This window comes from Neophocaena asiaeorientalis, unplaced genomic scaffold (assembly GCF_003031525.2).
Source record: "Neophocaena asiaeorientalis asiaeorientalis breed wild unplaced genomic scaffold, Neophocaena_asiaeorientalis_V1.1 scaffold7, whole genome shotgun sequence".
Classification (NCBI taxonomy): domain Eukaryota; kingdom Metazoa; phylum Chordata; class Mammalia; order Artiodactyla; family Phocoenidae; genus Neophocaena; species Neophocaena asiaeorientalis.
The window spans coordinates 24,747,959-24,771,429 of NW_020185337.1; the positions used below are offsets into that span (position 1 = coordinate 24,747,959).

At 41.9% G+C, this 23,471-nt stretch overlaps 1 protein-coding gene across 1 annotated transcript in view; it reads left to right on the plus strand.

Moving 5' to 3' along the window:
* The first annotated feature begins 275 nt into the window (after positions 1-275).
* Positions 276-23,471, plus strand: part of SPMIP2 (sperm microtubule inner protein 2) — a 94,758-nt gene continuing 71,562 nt past the window's right edge. The window contains 1 exon segment of the mRNA XM_024736075.1: positions 276-420. Within this exon segment, the coding sequence (XP_024591843.1) occupies positions 276-420 (145 nt within the window).

Here is a 23,471-nt window from a genome sequence, read left to right on the forward strand (position 1 = left end):
GGACAAGAAGACAAAGCCCAACACTGCGGATGGAACTCCTTTAGGACCCTCTCCAGGGAACGGGGCGTTTGGGATGCCCTGCGTAGGAAGCCCGCTCTGGAGGAGCAGTGCAAGGACGCGCCGCCCTGAACTTGCACTTGGGCATCTGCTGGCGCCCGTGCTCACCGGGAAGCATCCCTCCCGCCCCTTCGGGCTCAGATGGGACGGGCATCTCTCCCGTCTGAGACAGAGGCCAGGTCTGTCCTCCAACACCACGCTCTGGCGGATGGAGGAGGATGTCCGAGGGTGACCTGAGCGAGTTCGGGGTCGGGGTTGAGGGGGGCGGGGAGTGGAAGAAAAGGAACAGCAGTTCCTCTCTGGACCACAAACATCAGTTTAAGAAGAACAAGCGTCTGTGCTGCAAGATAAGCACACCAACGGGTAAGCAGCATCTTGCCCACGTGTTGGGAGTTGCAGGACTTTTCCTCTTTGTTCGTTTCTCTATGATGTGCTGTCATATCATGGTTCTCACGTGTGAAACCCTCTCTTGTACGTTTTAACTTATTTCGGATCATGCAAAACCGCAAAAAAAGGAGGACAAAAATCACAGAACATCCCGTAGCAGGGCGGGCACCCTGTGCTTTAAACACCCTTCCCGTCCACGTGGGCTCTACCCTGGTTTTTCCTGCAGGGCTTGTCTGGCAGATGCAGGGACTTCTACTCACCAGGAGTTTTAGTTATCTAGGAGCATCTTGGTATTTCTCAGATTACCAAGAGTCTGTTGTAATGTGACTCTGTGACATGACAGTTAAAGAGACCAAGATAGATCACTGATGGAGGCTGCCTAGGAATGGATGATAAGCATTGGCAGATAGAAATGCAATCCGTCAAGTCCTGGAACAAGGCAGGAATCAGAAGAATGCTTCTCAATTTTAAAGTCTAGTGTAAATTTTGGAGAAGATCAGAAGGAATTTTTAAAATATACAGTTAAGGAAGAAAAATATTGCTTAAATAGATGAGCAAATGGTTTTAGACATAAATACATGCATGTATGTATCTATATATTGGGGGAGGTTCCTTCCTTATTAGAATTAAATAACTTTTAGTGTGTATTTGGAGTTATTTAGGAGTTGATTGCTTCGTTGGTCAATAGTAACAACCTACTTTTTATAGCTCTTAAAAAATTACTTTAGCTGTACACCTGAAACTAACACAACATTGTAAATCAACTATACTCCAATAAAATTTAAAAAATTTAAATTAAAATGTACAAGAATTGATGCTTGCTTTAGAAGAGCATGAGTGATATTGCTAGCGTTTCTAAATGGCAGGTTCCAGAATACTAGTGGTCTAACAGGACTGATAGGATCCCGGTCACTAAAAGTGGAAGGCTCCAAAAGGCCCCAGAAAATACAGGAATGAAAGAGTGAGACAAGCAAATATCCAAGTCTGGATAACTTTCAGGTCTACCCACCAACCCCTGCCCTCCCACACCCACCTCACCCCACCTCTTCAGTGGTGAGTCAGTCTCCCAGCCCTTGGTATTCGTACCCTTGTGGAGTGCCCTACCCTTCAGGGTGGCTGGGCTTAGTGACCCGTTTCTAGCAGATAGAATGTGGCAGAGGGATGGGATGTCACCTATAAGAGTGGGTGGCACAGTGGCTGTGGTCCCTGTCTTGGGTGCTCCCTCTGTCTTGTGGTCCATCTGGAAAGAGCCAACTGCCACGTGAAGAGGCAACAAACACGGCCCCGGAGCCCTTGAGGAACCAAATCCTGCCCTCAACCGTACTCTTAACACCAAGTCTTCACCTGAGACCTCAGCCTCAGCTGATACCTTCATGGCAACCTCCTGGGAGACCTTGAACCAGAGGCACCCAGCCAGGCAGCTCCCAGGTTCCTGACCACAGAAACAGCAAGATACTAAATAGTTGTTGCTTTAAGCCATTAAATTTTGGGGTTGTTTGTTACACAGCATCAGAGCTAATAGCCTGTTTGTCCCTATCCAGCTTCCACCTTCTCTAGCCCACATCTCTCCCCACACCTCCCGCCCTGTCCCTTTTTGGGCTCCCCTCACACATTCCTTTACTTCTTCTGTGGGACAGTTTAAACCATCTCTGCTTCACATACCCCTTCGGGCCTGACCCTCAGGGCTTCCCGTTCCTCACCTGAAATGGCCCCAAAATTATAAAGTACGAGAAACTCTAGTGCAGGCTGCTGTAAGCATGGTTTTCAGCTTATGTATTTTTTTTTCAAATTGTTTATTTATTTTTTTGGCCATGACACATGGCATGCAGGATCTTAGTTCTGTGACCAGGGATCCAACCCACGCCCCCTGTAGTGGAAGCACAGAGTCTTAACCACTGGACCACCAGCGAAGTCCCCAGCTTATGTATTTTTTTAAATTTTATTTTACTTTATTTTTTTATTGAAGTATAATTGATTTCAGCTTATATTAAGAAACTGTGAATCACGCAAAATAAATAATGTATCTGTGATTTCATCAACTTAAAAATACTCTCGCTTTGGTACATTTTATAAAGTTGAGATTAAAACACCTGATGACTAAATAATCAATTCCCTGATTACTTAAACTTTTTATAGTAATAAAACAAATTATTTTAAAATATTTTAGTTATTTTTGGCCTGCCATTTGATTTGGGTTATTGCTACATGTTACTCTGGGGTGTCTGTACCCCAAATCCTCAGGCTTGTCAGCCTTCTGGGCTCAGCGGTTACTTCAGTACCCCCAGTAAAATGTCTTTAAATACATAAAATAAAAGGCCTTTATTTAAATAAATTAATGTTATTTATCATAAATTATAAGTTTATAAGTTTTAATTTATAAATTAAAATAAAATTAATTTATTAAAATTATAAATTACGAATTGAATAAATTAAATTAATACAATAAAACATTTAAATAAAATAAAATGCCCCAATAAAACCCCTTTCCCTCAGGTCGTGGACATCCTTCTCTCAAGATTTCAGAGGACACCCTGAAGGTTCACTTTCCCATTTGTCTTATCTCTCTGGAATTACCCCTCCTCTGCAGCCTGAGGTGCATTTCCTGCAGAGTTTTGCTCTACAAAGGGCCCTGTCCTGCTTTCTTCAACTTCCCCCAGAGGCCACCAACACTGGCTGCCGAATGGAACTACAGCCAAGCACAAGATAATAAACAACTTAAAATTGAAACGAGCCAGGACAACCAAGCACACGGAAGCATCACCACTGCCCTTCTGGGCACGTGCGCCCCGCCCTCACTGGCCTCCCAAACTAAAAAGCCTTCTCTTCCAGCTTGTCGTTTTTTCCTCTAGTCCAAGAGCCCCCAGACCCACTCCTCACCACAACTTTCATTTTCCTTGACACAGGGCATTTTAGCTTGGTGTTGTTTCAGCTTCTCCCATCTAGGTTGTGTGGGAGTAAATTTGGGGTTGGGTTCAGCTTCTACCACAGGGAGTTCCCAAACCCACCACGTGTCCTTTCCTAGATGCTGTCATCCTTCTCCGCTCAAACTGTTCCTAGACATTTTAAACAACATTTTTAAGTGTTACATTAGAGTTTAATAAAAAGATTAAGCTAAAAATCCTAATAAAATATATAAGAAGAAAAGTTATTTTCCCATTGACATCTAAATGGGATTTGCTAAAAAATGAAGTTTTTCAAAGAAGTCGGGTTTTTTCTTAAGACTATACCAAACACTTGTACTATAAACCAGTGTATAATCCATTTCAAGTGAGAGATAACAGCTATTTTTATTATTAAAAAACTTTTTTCTTGAAGTATATTTGATTTATACAGTGTTTCAAGTGTACAGCAAAGTGATTCAGTTACACATATATATGTTCTTTTTTATATTCTTTTCCATTATGGTTTATTACAGGATATTAAATATCGTTCTCTGTGCTATACTGTAGGTCCCTGTTGTTTATCTATTTTGTATATAGTAGCATGTATCTGTTAATCCCAATCTCCTAATTTATCACTTCCCCCATGGTTCCCCTTTGGTAACCATAAATTTGTTTTCTATGTCTGTGAGTCTGTTTCTGTTTTGTAAATAAGTTCAATTGAATCTTTTTTTTTTTTAGATTCCACGTATAAGTGATATCATAGGATATTTGTCCTTGTCTGGCTTACTTCACTCAGTATGGTAATATCTGTGTCCATCCAGGTTGCTGCAAATGGCATCATTTCATTCTTTTTTATGGCTCAGTAATATGCTATTTTTAGATTGATTGTAATTATCAGACCCTCTTTGAGGTTCCATACATTTGAATGCTCTTTCTATGTCATGGCAAATGATTGGCAAATACTAAGAAGCTACGTCGACTTTTTCAACATCAAAGGTCAGACATTGGGGCGTCCCTGGTGGCGCAGTGGTTGAGAGTCCGCCTGCCGAGGCAGGGGACGCGGGTTCGTGCCCCGGTCCGGGAAGATCCCACATGCCACGGAGCGGCTGGGCCTGTGAGCCATGGCCGCTGAGCCTGCGCGACCGGAGCCTGTGCTCCGCAATGAGAGAGGCCACAGCAGTGAGAGGCCCGCGTACCACAAAAAAAAAAGAAGTTCAGACATTGAAACGAATCTTGGATTGTAGAACTGCTGTAAATGATGCTTAGTCTCCGGAAACTAGATGAAAATAAGACGCTGAGCTTCAGACATTTGTCCAGGTTTAGAAGAACCTATGGAAGCACACGTACTCTCGATGATATTTAATTGCTTTCCCCCCGGTAAGTATAAGTACTTATAGTCCATTGTAGAAATACATTTGCTCGGAAAGGTAAGAAAGGTTGGTTCCTGGCTGTGCTCTGGGGAAACCACCTTCAGCTGCTGCCTTGTCATTGCGTTCAGTGTTTTCAAAGGGAGCTGCGAGTTTCTCAGGAAAATAACTGGCGAACTGGATGAAGGATAGGAAGAATGGAGCTGGGTGGAGGGAGGGTGCTGATGGAGGGAATTTTCTACAATAGATTTGTCCCGGCAGGAGGAAAGATTAAGTACGGCACGATGCCCTGGATTCGACAAAAGACCAGGGGGGCTGGAGGAGTCTCCAAATCACAGTGCCCCCCCCAAAACCCACCCAGTCAGTAGTGTGCTCTTAAGTCATCAGAAGAGCTGTCACCCCAGATTGTGTTGCTCTTTGGGGCCCAAGAAAGTCTGTTGGCGGCCTTCCAAGGGAGCGTGTCGTAGAGGAAGGGACTTGTTTCCTGCCCGCTGCATCCAGGAGTCTGGGTCTGAGTGGCGGTACAGAGAATGGCATGGCAGCCAGGAGCCCACCAGTGGTTGCCGTTGCTGGGGAGGGAAGAGCAGAATCCCACTTTGGCTGGGGCCACCGTGGAGAGGGACGCCTGCTTGCACAAAAATGATCTGCACAACAGCCAAGGTAAAACGTAAAGCCTGTAGGAGCGCAGAGAAGGAAGTGTGGGCATTTGAGGACCTCTGGAGATCTGTGCTGGTGGAAGGGGAAGAAGAGAAATTTGGGAGGGGGTTGATTTTCTTAAAGGCAAAGATGGGAAGGGTATTTGCCAGGAACATTTAGGAGGGAATGCTACTATTACAGGCTGAGAAGCTGCAGTAGCACCCAGATGGGAGAATTTCACTTATATTCAAAGTAACCATATTCATAATTTTGATAAATATGTTTATTTTTCATTTGAAATCCTTATATTGTGCTTTTTAAAAAAAATTTTATTGAAGTATAGGTGATTTACAATGTTGTGTTAATTTCTGCTGTACAGCGACGTGATTCAGTGGTACCTATATATACATTCTTTTTCATATTCTTTTCCATTACGGTTTATCACGGGAGACAAATATGTCTGTTGAAGATCAAAATTAGATTTCATTTCTACAACTCAGAAATAATTAACCAGATTTGGAACCCCACATTCTCTGTTATGCACAATGAGACCAGACTTTGACTGTGCTTTTTAAAAAAATTTTATTGAAGTATAGGTGATTTACAATGTGTTAATTTCTGCTGTACAGCGACGTGATTCAGTGGTACCTATATATACATTCTTTTTCATATTCTTTTCCATTACGGTTTATCACGGGAGACAAATATGTCTGTTGAAGATCAAAATTAGATTTCATTTCTACAACTCAGAAATAATTAACCAGATTTGGAACCCCACATTCTCTGTTATGCACAATGAGACCAGACTTTGACACTAAACTCTCTGGAACACACCGACCTCAACAATAAACCAGGAATAATAATTTTGTGTCATAGCACTGTTGTGCAGACAGTGAAAAAACTTTGGAGTGAGAGAGTGGCATGGACATATATACACTACCAAACGTAAAATAGCTAGCTAGTGGGAAGCAGCCGCATAGCACAGGGAGATCAGCTCGGTGCTTTGTGACCACCTAGAGGGGTGGGATAGGGAGGGTGGGAGGGAGACGCAAGAGGGAGGAGATATGGGGATATATGTATACGTATAGCTGATTCACTTTGTTATAAAGCAGAAACTAACACACCATTGTAAAGGAATTATACTCCAATAAAGATGTTAAAAAAAAAAACAACCTTGGAGAAAGTGTTTTGCACAGTATCTGGCATGCCGTAAGTGTCCAGTGATACTTCTTCACTGCTCAGTGAAAAAGTCTTCACCAGTAAGTTGAACTAGTGGCAGAAGGAAGACCGCATAAACCATTAGAGCAGAACTGCAAGGGCTGTTGACATCCACAGTGCCACGCACGAGAAAAAGAGACGACAGATTCTTGTACAAGATGGAGCAGGGAGAATAGCGCCCTGAATTGAAGACTAGGCGGGTGGATTCGTCCTGGCTCTTCCTCCGGCTCCCCTGCGCCGTGGCTTAGCCCCTCAGCTGGCCTCTCCCATGATCAGATTGCTCGAGCGGAAGCCGAGGGGCTCTATCTCAGGAGTAGCTACGGTCCCTTATCACAATAACAGTTCACACATTTGTAAGGTATCACCCTATGGTTGCTAAAGCACTTGCTTTAATTATTTATTGTTTCTCCATGTAGAGTATAGCAGTTAGGGGATGGCAATTCTAATGTGTTGTGGTTTTAATTTTCTAAACGGTGTTTTTATAGAAAAGGCATGTATACTATAATCCCTAATTATATTAACTACAACCGTGGGAGGTCAGGTTGATTGGACGGGCAGGGAATAGCATCTCTGGTGCCAACTTAACCCGAATTCTAGCTACATGAGTAAGATGAAGAATACAGACACTTTCGTGAGCTGGCCTTGAAAGCCCAAATATAAAAAGAAAGGTTATCATGGTCACACTTTATTGTTTTATTTACTTATTTTCATTATTTATTTATTTTATTGAAGTATAGGGTTTTTTAAAAACATCTTTATCGGAATATAACCGCTTTACAATGGTGTGTTACTTTCTGCTGTATAACAAAGTGAATCAGCTACGCATATACATACACTTATAATGTGTTAGTTTCAAGTGTACAGCAGTGATTGAGTTATGCATTTATATATATATAATATATATTCTTTTTCAGATTCTTTTCCATTATAGGTTATTACATGATACTGAGTAGAAGTTCCCTGTGCTATACAATAGGTCCTTATTGTTTACCTATTTTATATATAGTAGTTTGTATCTGTTAATTCCAAACTCCTAATTTATCCCTCCCCCCTTCCCCCCACCCCTACTATCCCCTTTTGTTTGTTTTCTATGTCTGTGAGTCTGTTTCTGTTTTGTAAATAAGTTCATTTGTGTCATCTTTTAAGATTCTGCGTATAAGTGATATCATATGATATTTGTCTTTTTCTGTCTTGACTTATTTCACTTAATACGGTAATCTTGAGGTCCATGATGGTCACACTTTAAATGTATATTAGTCACATGTATTTTCTAAGGGAAGAACGGGGAGAGGCCAAGGTAAGGGGGAGGTGATGAGACTAACATTACAGAGAATATTTACTGCATGCATGCTACATAGTGTGTCAGGTATTGTGACAAGCATTTTATATACGTTATTCCCTTTGCCCTATAGGGAGGGAGGCACAATATTAAGATTCTGCGTATAAGTGATATCATATGATATTTGTCTTTTTCTGTCTGACTTATTTCACTTAATACGATAATCTTGAGGTCCATGATGGTCACACTTTAAATGTATATTAGTCACATGTATTTTCTAAGGGAAGAACGGGGAGAGGCCAAGGTAAGGGGGAGGTGATGAGACTAACATTACAGAGAATATTTACTGCATGCATGCTACATAGTGTGTCAGGTATTGTGACAAGCATTTTATATACGTTATTCCCTTTGCCCTATAGGGAGGGAGGCACAATTATTCTCATTTTACAGAAAATCAACTTGCCAGTGTTACACAGAAGACTGTTGGGATTTGAAAATTTTCTAAGGGAAGAACGGGGAGAGGCCAAGGTAAGGGGGAGGTGATGAGACTAAACATTACAGAGAATATTTACTGCATACATACTACATAGTGTGTCAGGTATTGTGACAAGCATTTTATATACGTTATTCCCATTGCCCTATAGGGAGGGAGGCACAATTATTCTCATTTTACAGAAAATCAACTTGCCAGTGTTACACAGAAGACTGTTGGGATTTGAAGCCAGGTCTGTGTCTCTATTCCGTGAGTTTTCCAGATCGTTGCCTAAAAACAGGAATGTAGGGAAAGGACCTAAAATTATTTGGCGCCTAAAAGTATAAAGAAAGATTTACCGGTATAGGGGTGGCAAAGCTCCCCAGTTTGCAAAGTGTGCTTAGTAATAGGGTATTTGAGCATTAATTTTAGCAAGTACTGACCCTATATTCACCTGGAGATAGGTTCCATTGCTGCATCATGGGAGTTTCTAGTTTGTATCACTTTCCATCATTAACTGTGTAGCTGGATGTGTTCCCAAACACTGGAACAGGCGTTTTTGCAGGGCCTCAGCACCGGGCACTGGCCTCCACAGCTGTACCGTGAAGCAGTTTTCAACTCTCAAGTAACTGTTACATTAGCAAAGCAAGACAACAGCCAACGTTTCATTTGTGCCGAGCAGTAAACCCTGAGCTTCATCAGAGGAGGTTGCGGCTGATTCATAAACAATAGGGATTTTCTCTAATTGAAGAGCATCTGGGGGCCACAGGAGGTCGTCTTTAATCCCCTCTAATGAGTTCAGAAGCTGTCGCAACTTTTGATGACAATATGGGCTTCATTTTAACTGCTTGGTTATCCTGTCAGCTCCACACCGAGTTAACACCATCGCTTTACCTACTGGCCTTGGTTTTCTCTCTCTTGTTTTCAATGTTTTATTTTGTGACCCTACTACTCACGGTCACCCAGGCTGGATAACCGGGGTCCTCCTGATTCCTTACCACCTAGATTCAGCGTGTTTCCCGAATGCATCTCTTCTCTGCTCCCATCACCTCTGCCTTGGCCTCACCTGTACTTGCCTGGACCCCCGTCCCCAGGCTCTTCTCCTCAATTCGGTCTCCACCCAGCCAAGCATCTTCCATTTAAACCCAAGACTGACCAGTCTCTGCCTGTTTGAACCTTCAGGGGTCCCCGATGCCTACGGAATAGAGTCCCTGCTCCTGGCATGCCTGGCCGAGCCCCTTAGGCCTCCTCTCCCTTCTCCCCTTTTAGCCATGACCGTCAGCAATGCTGAACTTGTCTTTCTGCCATGTACAGTTCTGTGGGCTGTGTCTCCCCTCTGGGCCGTTTGCTCAAGCTGTCCTCTTTGTCCAAAATGCCCTTTCCGCCCACGCCATCCCCCAACCTCCCATCCCTTGCCTGGGTCCTCATCATTCTTTGAGACACAGTTCAGACAAGAGCCTCGCCCTCTGTCCCAGGAACGGCAGGTGACCCTCCCCTCTGTCCCCATGTCTCCAGGAACAAACTAGGTGTTAAATGTATTCCCGTAACCATCACTGCCCTTCTGACACTTTACTGTGATTCTCTGTTGGTGTGTCTGTTGTCCTTCTTTGGAATGTTAGCTCATTCTTGTAAAAGTAGACAAAGCTCAGCTCCTGGTAGTAAATTACACAAGAGGGATGACCAGAAGTTCTTAGAAAATCATGCAAATAGCTCTTAAATATACGAAAAGATGTTCCGTCTTGCTGATAGGAGAGGAACGTCGATTACTATTTGACCAGTTCTTACCTGTCGTAAATCCAGAAGTTTGACAACATACTCTGTGGGTGGGGTCATGTGGAAATAGGCATTCTCTGACATTGCTGGTTGGACAACAAAATGGTACAGCCCTATGAAGGGGGGGAATTTGGCAGTATCAAGCTAACGTATATATGCCTTACCCTCTGGTCCAGGAATGAGAGCCCCTTAGGCCTGGCCGAGCCCCTTAGGCCTCCTCTCCCTTCTCCCCTTTTAGCCATGACCGTCAGCAATGCTGAACTTGTCTTTCTGCCATGTACAGTTCTGTGGGCTGTGTCTCCCCTCTGGGCCGTTTGCTCAAGCTGTCCTCTTTGTCCAAAATGCCCTTTCCACCCACGCCATCCCCCAACCTCCCATCCCTTGCCTGGGTCCTCATCATTCTTTGAGACACAGTTCAGACAAGAGCCTCGCCCTCTGTCCCAGGAACGGCAGGTGACCCTCCCCTCTGTCCCCATGTCTCCAGGAACAAACTAGGTGTTAAATGTATTCCCGTAACCATCACTGCCCTTCTGACACTTTACTGTGATTCTCTGTTGGTGTGTCTGTTGTCCTTCTTTGGAATGTTAGCTCATTCTTGTAAAAGTAGACAAAGCTCAGCTCCTGGTAGTAAATTACACAAGAGGGATGACCAGAAGGTCTTAGAAAATCATGCAAATAGCTCTTAAATATACGAAAAGATGTTCCGTCTTGCTGATAGGAGAGGAACGTCGATTACTATTTGACCAGTTCTTACCTGTCGTAAATCCAGAAGTTTGACAACATACTCTGTGGGTGGGGTCATGTGGAAATAGGCATTCTCTGACATTGCTGGTTGGACAACAAAATGGTACAGCCCTATGAAGGGGGGGAATTTGGCAGTATCAAGCTAACGTATATATGCCTTACCCTCTGGTCCAGGAATGACACCTCTAGGAATCTATCCCAAAGATGTACTGCAAAATAAATGAGAACATGTTTGCAGAAACCTATATTTTATAGCACATTTTATAAGAGCAAAAGATTGGAAACAGCCCATATAACCATTAATAGAGGTCTCGTTGAATAAAGGGAAGGTGGAAAAACACGTGTTTAGTTTGCTACTCTTTTTCTGAGAAAGGGGAGGATATGATTATAAATATATTTTTCTTTTAGTTTTTACAAGTTTTCCTATAAGGAGAGAGAAGTAACAAGATGTAGATGACAAAGATAAAAGCTAGACTTCTGTAAATATCCCTTATTTTAAGAATTTTACTTTGAAACCATGTAAATATTTAATTACACAAGAATTTTTTAATCCCTAAAAAATGAAACAAAGCTAAACAAATGAACCTAAACGTGTACTGAGTCGGTGGAAAGATCTCCCAAAGAACTAACTCTGATTTTTTCTCCTCTATTTTCCCTTCCCTCCAGCCTTTTGCCATCAGAATCCCTGACCCTAAGCCCACAACAGATTGAAAAGTTTGTAACAGTCTCTGAGGCAAAGTGGAAGCCTGCGTTCCTCAGGATGGGTTAAGGGGAGGTCCTGGGCCAAAAGCGAGATCTTTACTTCCTGCTTATTTTACTAAAGAATTTCTTTTTGTCACTCAGGTTCCTCCTTCCTTCCCTCTCCGCATCACAAAAACTGCAGTGAGAAACCAAATGGGCGGGCCCCTGACTTCCAGTAGGAGGTTTCACACTTGGCTGACTTGGAAAGTGGTAGTTCTGAGGACACAAATAGGGAAATTTCAGAGAGAAGCCTAAGGCTGGGGCTGGAGAGCCCTCGACCATAGTAACAAGGACTGGTTAACCTCAGAAAGGGTAGGAAAGCTTCTGACACTGCAGAGGTAAAGAAGAGTGCCATGCAGGGCAGATCAAAGAAGACCAGTAGACTTGCCCATGCTGGGGGAGTAGAATCAGCTTCTGGTTAGAGGGTTGAGGGGTTAAAACAGGAAGCCTTCCGGTGTAACACGTTTGTGCCTGGACATGTTACCCAGTCCAAGATGTACTGCTCGCCACACAACAGGCCAAGAAATCGGGACACAAGGTGTTGGGACAAGGAATAGAGATTTTCTTCAGGAAGCTGGAGATAATGGGGGACTAGTGTCCCCAAGAACCACCTGCTCCAACTTAGCAGTCAGGCTGCTTTTATACTAAAATGGGAGTGGGCGTGGCTGATTGTTGGAAACGTTTTGGTGCCAGAATCCTTTGTTCACAACTGTTATTCTCTGTTCTGCAACATTTTACCTCTGTATGAGTGGGAAAGTGTTTTACCCTTAAAGGTCAGAGCCTTGAGAATAGGCTCTCCTGTATATTTCAGGCTAGAGGCAACATTGTTTCACAAGGTGCAGAGCCGGCAGGTCTCAGCACAGGCAACAGAGCACAAGGCTTAGAGCTACAGGGATAGACCTGATGCGGAAGCAGGTTTGTTCTTCCCTGTTACACATCTGTGCTGTCTGGCTGCCACAAGTCATGCCCTCCAGAAGTTGGTGGGGGGCAAGATGGTTATTTGGGATCTATGCCCGTGAACAGAAAGAGGCTGAAGCAGGATTGGGCAGAGGAAGAAGTTGAACTGTGGTGAGGGCCCAACAAAGCCTCCGCTCACCGGGTGAAAAATGGTCCCATGGCAGGTGGAAACATCTGGACTTCATCCCCTCACCTTACTGAGTCTTCTGACCATGCTGCCCCGAGAGGGCTTGCCTCAGAGAGAGACACCCTGAAGGAGCTGACAGCTGCAGGCTGTCTACTGATGGTATTTCCTGCAGCTGGGGCACAAGTCTTTCCTTGGAGGGGGACTTGGGGGTTATATCCCTTTGCCACCAGGCTAGCAACCCTCTTCATAATTAATGTAGAGTGTTTTTACTGTAATTTCTCTCAACAAACAAAAGGCATTACATTTTCAGTAAAGACCTCCATATAATTAAGGTTGAATTCAAAATTGCTGTTAGAACTTATATTCCATGGATTATCAGGTGGCCAATATTATATTTCTGGGCAGGCTGGAATTAGCTGTTGGTTCATTTATTCATCTCACAAACATTTCTTAAGCATCTATTGCATGACAGTCTCTGGAAATTGAAATATGAATAAAGATGCTTTTCCCCTGAACTGGGAGTGAGATTCTAGTAGGGAGGCGGACAAAATAGACAATTGAAACAACGTGGTAGCAGTTTAACAGGTAGGTATAAACAAGACGCCGTAGAAGTTAAAGGGGCGTGAAGGAGCCAGTGGTCAGCTGTGTCTGCAGGCATCCTCCTGTGAGAGGAGGCACGGGCTCTGACTCTCAGAGGACAGAAATATTCACATAAGAACATTATCGGAAGAGCAAATGAATGGGAAAAGGCTCAGAGGAACGAAAGAGCATCACACATGATGGGAACCACAGATAGATTAATGTGACCAAGGCACAGATTGTGTTTAAGGACGTGTTGAAATACGGGGCTGGGAAAAATGCATAAACAATGATCTTATTCATTTAAAATATAATTTCTAATTGTCTTTTATCTAGCCAGGGCTTCTCAAATGCCTCTAACCGTGGTTTGTGATTTTTGTTTGTTCGGTTTGTGCAGTGACAGCCCTCTGCAGAACATTGCTTGGGATATGTTGGAAGACAGTGTTGACTGAGGCTGCCAGGTCTTTGGGGACGTAAGGCTGCTCTAGATCTAGAACCTGAACAGGTCTCTTCTGGACTCGATGTTGACAGGTAAGGAAAAGACTGGACGCCGTTCCTGGGGATGCTACAGCTGTGTCTTGTCCGTTCCTGGAGGCTGGAACACTGAGCTGTTAGAAGGAACACCCTGCCTTCCTGTCATAAAGAGTCCCTAGCAACCACCTAGTTCGGGTCACAGACAGGGAGAGGAGAGACAGAAGAGTCTTTGGCTGTTTCTGGTGCAGATAAACTGGTGTGAGGAAGCTGAGAAAGAAAATCCAGTAGCACAGCTACAACCATGGCAGGTGTATCCTTTCAAAAGCCAGTATCGACCACAGTGGGGAGGCGGATGGTTTTTACAGGTAAAGGGCTTTTGAGTATATTTCACAAGGAGAGTTAAGCTTTCTTTACCCCTCACCTATATGATGCTCACATGACAGTGGACATGAGAACGAAAGAAACGCATGTTTATTTTACACGATTCTGCTACTCTTATGCACTCAGTCTGGGCGTCGACACCAGGCTGCCATGAACAGCTGTTCCCGTTCTCACGACATCTGAGCTAACTTCCACAAAGGAATATTTTTGTATCATAAAGTTTATGTTTTGTGTAATGGGGGCTGCTCCGATGTTGATAAAAAGTATACTTGTGATCAAATTTTCATTAACACTGATTTAAGTTTCTTGCATTTTTATAAACTTTGACATATTTGGTTGATAAAAATTTGAGCAGGACGTGTGGTAAGCTTAGTAAAATTGTCGGCTGGCATCTTGTTCCTTCAGCTTGCTTTAAGTGATTTGAGTGGTGTGTGTGTGTGTGTGTGTGTGTGTGTGCGATTATGTGTGTGTATAACTGAATCCCTTTGCTGTATATCTGAAACTAACACAACATTGTAAATCAACTATACTTCAGTTAAAAAAGTGTAGTTAGGGCTTCCCTGGTGGCGCAGTGGTTGAGAGTCCGCCTGCCGATGCAGGGGACACGGGTTTGTGCCCCGGTCCGGGAGGATCCCACATGCCGCGGAGCGGCTGGGCCCGTGAGCCAAGGCCGCTGAGCCTGCGCGTCCGGAGCCTGTGCACCGCGGTGGGAGAGGCCGCAACAGTGAGAGGCCCGCCTACCGCAAAAAAAAAAAAAAAATGTGTAGTTAAATAGAATATGACTAATTGTAATGTCTGTAAGAAATAAACCACGTTTCATCTTATTTCCTTTATATTTTAAAATCACAAGCCTATTTTTTAAGCATGCCGCTTGCATATCTGTAAATTCCCCCTCCAATCGTGAGAAGCCTGGCTCCCACCGTTGCCATCCATTCACTTAACTGTTTAATTTTCAGTATATGTATATACACGTATCAGAATCGTTAACCAGTTCTCCAGGGGAGGAAACCTTATCAACCAGAGTATGGTGCTTCCTTGACGTTCTCTTGCCCTTGGGCTTACAGGCTCTGCTCGTTTCCAAAGTTACTTGGGTCGGGACCTTTCCCCAGCCCCTCCCGTGAGGCTGCTTCCTACATCTGTAATGCAGTTAGATTCTCCTGTCACTGTCTGAATTGTCCTGGAGTTCCCTAAACTCCTAAATGATTTTTTTTTTTATTTATTTTATTGAAGTATAGCTGATCTACAATGTTGTGTTGATTTTTTGCTTTACAGCAAAGTGATTCAGTTATACATATGCATCTTTATATTCTCTTCCATTATGGTTCATTATGGTTCATCACAGGGTATTGAATATAGCTCCCTGTGCTATGCGGTTGGTCCTTGTTGTTGACCCATCCTGTATGTAATAGTTTGCACCTGCTAACCCCACACTCCCAGTCCATTCCTCCCCTATCCCCCCCACCCCCTTGGCAGCCACCAGTCTGTTCTCTATGTCTGTGAGTCTGTTTCTGTTTCCTAGATAAGTCCCCTAAATGATTTTTTTGAAACTGTATACATCAGGGTTTCCTCTTTGTGCTGTGAAGTCTACAGGCTTCGACAACTTGGTAAGGCCGTGTACCCACATGACAGTATCATACAGAACAGGTTCACCCTTCTAAATGTCCCTGTGCTTCACCTACACACTCCCCACCTTTCTCTCCCTGAGACCCTGGCACCACTGATCTCTTACTGTCTCCATAGTTGTGCCTTTTCCTGAAAGGCCTAGAGCTGGAACCACACAGTGTGTTGCCTTTGCAGACTGGCTTCTTTGACTTGTCAGTAGGCACTGAGGGTTCCTCCATGTCGTTTCATGTCTTGGAGTGCTCATTTATTTTATCACTGAATAACCTGCCATCGTATGGTTGGATCATAACTGTTTACCTAGTCATCTTAATGTCTGGCGGTTTTTGGCAATTCTGAAAAAAAACACTTCTGTAAGGCTTTTGCACGGGTATGTTTTCAGCTCAATTTGCTAAACACTTACTTAGCAATGGGATTGCTGGATCACGTGGTGAGACCACGTTTAGCTTTGTAGGAAACTGCCGCACTGTCTTCCAGAGCAGCTCCGCCACTTTGTGTTGCCACCAGCCAGCAGAGAGCGAGAATCCCTGTTGCTTTGCAGCCTTGTCAGCATTTGGTGTTTCTTATTTTTTACCTGTAGCCAGTCTAACTGGATGTAATTACATCTCACTGTTGTTTTAATTCCCTGATGACCAATGATCATATACTTATTTGCCCTCTGTATGTCTTCTTTGATGAGATGTCTGTTCACAATGTTTGCCTATTTTATAATTTTTTTTCTTATTGTTGAGTTTTAACAGTTCTGTATATATTTTAGATACAAGTCCTTTATCAGATAGGTGTTTTGCAAATATTTTCTCCTGGTCTGTGGCTTGTCGTTTCATTTTCTTAACATAGTCTTTGATAGAGCACAAGTTTTTAGTTTTAGTAAAGCACAAGGAATCAATTTTTTCTTTCATGGATTGTGCTTTTGATGTTGTATCTAAAAATTCAAAACCAATTCCAGGGTCCCCTAGATTTTTCTCCTTGTTTTCTTCTAAAAGTTTTTACTGTTTTCTGTTTTCATTATATCTGTGATCCATCAAGGTGATTTTTGTGTCTTTTATTTTTTTATACTATTTATTTATTTATTTGGTTGCTCTGGGTCTTATTTGAGCAGGAGGGCTCCTTAGTTGCAGCTTGCGGGCTCCTGAGTCATGGCATACGAACTCTTAGTTGCAGCATGCATGTGGGATCTAGTTCCCTGACCAGGGATTGAACCTGGGCCTCCTGCATTGGGAGTGTGGAGTCTTATCCACTGTGCCACCAAGGAAGTCCCCCTTGTCTTTTAAAGTTTTCATTTCTGCCAGCTAATTGATTTCCTTTTTGCTTTAAGCCAGTTTGGGTTGGCTTTTCTGTCACTTCCAAATGCGAAAGAGTCTTAATTGATACTTGAAATTTCCTCTAATCTATGTCAGTGTGTACTCAGTTTCATGTATTTACGTAGCTCAAATTCTTGTCACCTTTGATAGGTTTAAGGTTTTTCATTATATTGATACAAAATAATTAACTTCATATTCTCCTGTATTTTATATTTAGTCTCCAAATTTTCTCTTATAGTAAAGCTACATGAAAACTTTTGGGTAAATTATTTTTCCCTTTCTGTTATTTTCTTGTGGTATATTTACAAAGAGTGGAATTAGGTGGTGAAAGGTACAGACTCCTGTTGAGGCCACGAACTTCAGAGGATTGTATAAAATACTGTGAAGAATGTATTTGTATTTAAAGCCTGCAAATAGTTTTAAAAATTACTTTTAGTTATTTATATTTTAAATATTTACTTATTTATTTGGCTGCATTGGGTCTTAGTTGCAGCGTGTGGGCTTCTCTCTAATTGTGGCATGCAGGCTCCAGAGCGCGTGGGATCAGTAGTTGTGGCGCGCGGGCTTAGTTGCCCTGCGGCACGTGGCATCTTAGTTCCCTGACCAGGGTTTGAACCGGTGTCCCCTGCATCGGAAGGTGGATTCTTTTTTTTTTTTTGTCTTTTTTGCTGTACGCGGGCCTCTCACTTCCGTGGCCCCTCCCGTTGTGGAGCATAAGCTCCGGATGCGCAGGCTCAGCGGCCTTGGCTCACGGGCCCAGCCGCTCCGCGGCATGTGGGATCCTCCCGGACCGGGGCACGAACCAGTGTCCCCTGCATCTGCAGGCGGACTCTCAACCACTGCGCCACCAGGGAAGCCCTGGAAGGCGGATTCTTAACCAATGGACCACCAGGGAAGTTCCCCATTTTTATTTATTTTTGATAATGGAGAGGTATATATCAATCTTTTTTTGATACAATTTTTAAAAAGTTTGTTATGGGGCTTCCTTGGTGGCGCAGTGGTTGAGAGTCCGCCTGCCGATGCAGGGGACACGGGTCCGTGCCCCGGTCCGGGAGGATCCCACGTGCCACGGAGCGGCTGGGCCCGTGAGCCATGGCCGCTGAGCCTGCGCGTCCAGAGCCTGTGCTCCGCAACGGGAGAGGCCACAACAGTGAGAGGCCCGCGTACTGTAAAAAAAAAAAAAAAAGCTTTTTATGACTATTTTAAAATATATCCCACTTACCTGTTACTTATGTTCAACAATTTATCAAAATGTTTCCACATTTGATCACATAGCTTTTTTCTTTTTCATTTGCTGAACTATTTAAAAGTGAATTCCAGATATTCTATTGATATTATCTCACTCCTATATGTTTCACTGTGCATCTCTTAAAAAAAAAAAAAGAACATATTCTTACATAGCCACGTTGATATTATCACACCTAGCAAAATTAACAAGGATCCTGTGACATTATGTAATAACTAGTCCGTGGTAATGTTTCCGTCATTGCCCCTAAAGTGCATTTTGATGATTGATCGTGAAAATACAGATTCAAGCTAGGTCCACACATTCATTGCATTTGGTTGTGTTGTCTCTTTTGGTGTCTTGTAAGCTGGTATAGACTTCTTTTTTTTTTTCTTGTTGCAGAAATTGTGTCAGTCATCCAGTAGAAATAACCCAACATTCTGGATGTGGCTACTGTCATGTCATTTAACGTGTTCCTCTATCCTCTGTATTTTCTGAAAATTGAATTTGGCTGTTGAGTCTTGAGTTTAGTAGGTTCAACCCTTTAGGGAAGCTTGTTTCTTGAATGCTGCTGTGGTCAACACATCACACATTAACTTTTATGCAGGTCAGATGTTACAACGTCAATTTCTCTAAGGCCCATCCCTTAGGACCTTTCTAAGTTATTGGAACTTAGCCTCTTTTCCCTCCAAGTTTGGAACTGATCTCAATGGGAAGTCCATGTTCTTATAAAAGTGTTGGCAAAAGCGGGTATGTACCCTGGTTAGGCAAATGAAAAGTGGATTTGCTGCATATTTTACGTCAAATATTGCATAGTTGCAATAAAAACATAGAAAATATTTTGTCACTATTAATAACTAATGTAAAAACAATAAAATATCATGAGAAATAGTTTAAACAATTACCTCAAATGCTGATACGTAAGGAAAAACTAACCAGATTATAAGAGGATGAGAAAATAGCTGAGAAATTTTGCAGCAACTTTGAGGATGATTTCAGAGCACCTTTAAGAGTTTTATAGTGTTTTTGTTAATGTCTAATTTAATTTAAAAATCAAATTTTCCCTTTTTTGCCATAAGTGTGACACTCCTCATACTTATCATTGGTAGCTATAATTGTTTTAATTTCAATTTCTTTCATTTCTAGTGAGATTCCATTATTCTGTGAGACGATTCACAGTGTATATTTACTTAGTGTACTGTGACTACCGAACTAACCTGACCACTCGTCAAGTTTTATTTTTCTACCCAATTTTAATATTTTTCCCTTTAAAACATATTTCAGAAAAAAATTTGATTCTCAATTTTTATCATAGAGATTTGAAATCCAGTGTAACAAATAGAAATTGGATCCCTATTGAATACTAAAAAGTTGTCCACGAGCTTCGGAGGATACAAAAATGAACAGGAATAAGTTGTTTCCTGTCTTCTAGAAGCATGTAGAACATTATAGGTTATCCTGTTATCTTATTTAATCTAAATATCCATCACAGGTGTCCCCAGAGTGTAGGGTGACATTGAAAGGAAATACAAACCCAATTCCAAAGGCCTTGAGTAGTCAAGTAGAATAAGTGGGGATGGAGGACCATTACCTCATCGGACACTCCACAAACTACGCCCTGTGCTTTGTTTTCTTTTGTCTCCTACTCATTTCTTTTGACTGTCATGATTAGAGCACAGATTGTCTCCTCCATGATGGATGGATCTTAGATTTTATTTATTTTGCAACTAATAACGGGATAGAGATTCAAATGTCAGTGGGTCCAACTTTGAAAACTTTTTTAAAAGTTGATATGTAACATATACTCTAGTAAGGATGTCCGTCTAGTGTTCAGCTTGATAATATTTTACAAAGTGAACGCGCCGATGCATTTACTTTTCAGATCAAGATCGTGAACATTTTCATCATCCTAAAATGCGCCTTTATGTCACTCCCCAGCCGATCCCACCAAACTCAAACTGTTTTTATTTTTATACTCCATATGCTTTTGATAACTATGAGTTTAATCTGATAAGGTAAATTATTGTCTGTATTTTTAAAACATGTTATTTGCTGGCTTATTCTTTCATGTAAGTTTTATTATCACTTTGCTAAGTTTTATTACATAGTGAAGAGATTTTATAGATAATGTTATTTTGGCATTACAAAGGTCTTACTGTGAAAATTAATATCATAAACAAAATTCTGAAGAGATTTTAAAGTATTTTAGAGCATGGTTATGTATTTTTACAACATCTGTTGGCAAACAAATGATACTGCTTACCCAATTCCAGGTCCCATGCTGCTTTAAAGTTACAAAATTACATTTAAAAACTACATTTTTTCATTCAGAGTTTTAAATGAATTCCCACTTGGTCCAAATTGAGAGATTGATGGGATAATTACTATGGGATGTTAAATTTAAAAGGCACGTTCCTAGAGGGGTGGGATAGGGAGGGTGGGAGGGAGATGCAAGAGGGAGGGGATATGGGGATATATGTATATGTATAGCTGATTCACTTTGTTATACAGCAGAAACTAATACACCATTGTAAGGCAATCATACTCCAATAAAGCTGTTAAAAAAAATGGCACCATAACAGATAATCTAATTTAACCGATCGTTTTTCAGATGAGATTCAGAGAGCTAAGTGACCTGCTCGAGATCACACAGCTTTAACCCCAAGGTCACACAGCTGTGATCAGAAGCGCGGAAGCCTCTGCCTGCTCTTGTTTATATGATGTATTTATGTGTGTTATATCCAGATTACTGACTAAATAAATATATTAATGTATTTTTTCAACCATCATAGATCTACTAGAAAATCTGCATATGTAAACCAGGAATATTGCAGAATTCCACCTTATAAAGGAGTGATCACAACATGGGACTTCTGTTAGAAATATATTAGAATTGGAAATACCGTCTAGGAAATGGCCAAAAACCAATATGATGAATGAAACTTTAGTGATGGGAGAAGTACATAAACGTGTATGTGATGATGAACAGCTCGCTCCATTAGTCTGGGTTTCAGACCCATTTATTCATCTTGGTGTTTGCCTTGTGAAACTGTCACACTCATAGTCATGTCTCAAATTCAATTATTTTAAAAACAGAAAATGACTTCACACAGAAATGCCAGTGGTTTCCTATTTGAAGAAAGAATCAAATAGTCCTCCTGCAAATGCAGCTTAAGTCTCATCACTATAATTCAGGAAGCAAATACGTCCCGTTTTAAAAAACTAATTCATGACAAAAGCTTACACATTTTAACGGGCCTGACACATTTGGCTAATCTGCGTTTTATTCTGTAGTCATAGTGTGTGATTTGCCTGAAGCAAAACTTATCTACAAGTGAAAGCAGTTTCAAATCAATCCTACCTTAAATTACTGATCATGTGAATCATCACCAATGTGACTCGCAGGAAAAAAGTATTAGTTGCTGGCATCCCTTTGAAAAGCATCTAAACCAAGCCGTTAGAAGAGGACTTCTAAGGACAAGCTTTGTCTCATACTCTATTTTTTTGTTTTGGGTCTTTTTTAAGACAATATACACCTTTATTGCATGAAGTAAGAGCGAAAGGAGAAGAATTGATTAGACTTTCTGGGCTTTGATTTGATTTTCCAAAGTTGACACTTTGTAGCTTACATTAGTATCGCTTCCTTAAATCAGGGAGAATTGCTCAGGATTAAGCAAAAAATGTTTTTTGCTTTTGAGACAGGGCTTGGAAAAATTATTTTGTCAAAGGTTAGTGGGTAGTTCTGTGTGCTAATGTGCCACCTGTGAGGAAGTCAACGTGAGAAGCCTGCTTCAAGAAGCAGGGCTGTCAGGTTAGCTGTCATCTCAGCTGCTTCTCCTAACCTTTTTTTACTTTCTTTTTATTGGAGTGTAGTTGATTTACAATGGTGTGTTAGTTTCAATTGTACAGCAAAGTCATTCAGTTATACATACATATGTATTCCTTTACAGATTCTTTTCCCATATAGGTCATTACAAGATGTTGAGTAGAGTTGCCAGTGTTATACAGTAGGTCCTTGTTGGTTATCTATTTTATATATAGTAGTGTGTATCTGTTAATCCCAAACTCCTAAATTTTTCCTCCCCCTACTTTCCCTTTGGTAATCATAGGTTTGTTTTCTGTGCCTGTTTGTTTCTGTTTTGTAAATAAGCTCATTTGTACCATACTTTTAGGCTTCACATGTAAGTGTTATCATATGATATTTGTCTTTCTATGTCTGACTTACTTCACTTAGTATGATAATCTCTAGGTCCATCCACATTGCCGCAAATGGCATTATTTCGTTCTTTTTTATGGCTGAGTAATATTCCACCGTATATATGTACCACATCTTCTTTATCCATTCATCTGTCGATGGACATTTAGGTGGCTTTCATATCTCGGCTATTGTAAATAGTGCTGCAGTGAACATTGGGGTGCATGTATCTTTTCGAATTAGACGTTTCGTCTTTTCCAGATATATGCCCAAGAGTAGGATTGCTGGATCATATGGTAACTCTATTTTTAGTTTTTTAAGGAACCTCCATACTGTTCTCCGTAGTGGCTGCACCAATTTACATTCCCACCAACAGTGTAGGAGGGTTCCCTTTTCTCCACACCTTCTCCAGCATTTAATGTTGTAGACTTTTTTTTTTTTTTTTTTTTTTTTTTGGCTGTGTTGGGTTTTTGTTGCTGTGCGTGGGCTTTCTCTAGTTGCGGTGAGTGGGGGCTACTCTTTGTTGCGGCGCTAGGGCTTATTGCAGTGGCTTCTCTTGTTGCGGAGCATGGGCTCTAGGTGTGTGGGCTTCAGTAGTTGCGGCACACAGGCTCAGTAGTTGTGGCTCGTGGGCTCTAGAGCACAGGCTCAGTAGTTGTGGTGCACGGGCTTAGTTGCTCTGTGGCCTGTGGGATCTTCCTGGACCAGGGCTCGAACCCGTGTCCCCTGCATTGGCAGGCAATTCTTGAGCACTGTGCCAACAGGGAAGTCCTTGTAGACTTTCTAATGCTGGCCATCCTGACAGGTGTGAGGTGACACCTCATTGAAGTTTTGATTTGCATTTCTCTAATAATGAGTGATGTTCAGCATCTTTTCATGTGCTCATTGGCCTTCTGTATATCTTCTTTGGAGAAATGTCTATTTAGGTCTTCTGCCCATTTTTTGATTTTCTTTTTTTTTTTGATATTGACTTGTGTGAGCTGTTTTGTGTATTGTTGGTTGCGTAGTTTGCAAAAACTTTCTCCCAGTCCATGCATTGTCTTTTCCTCTTAACCC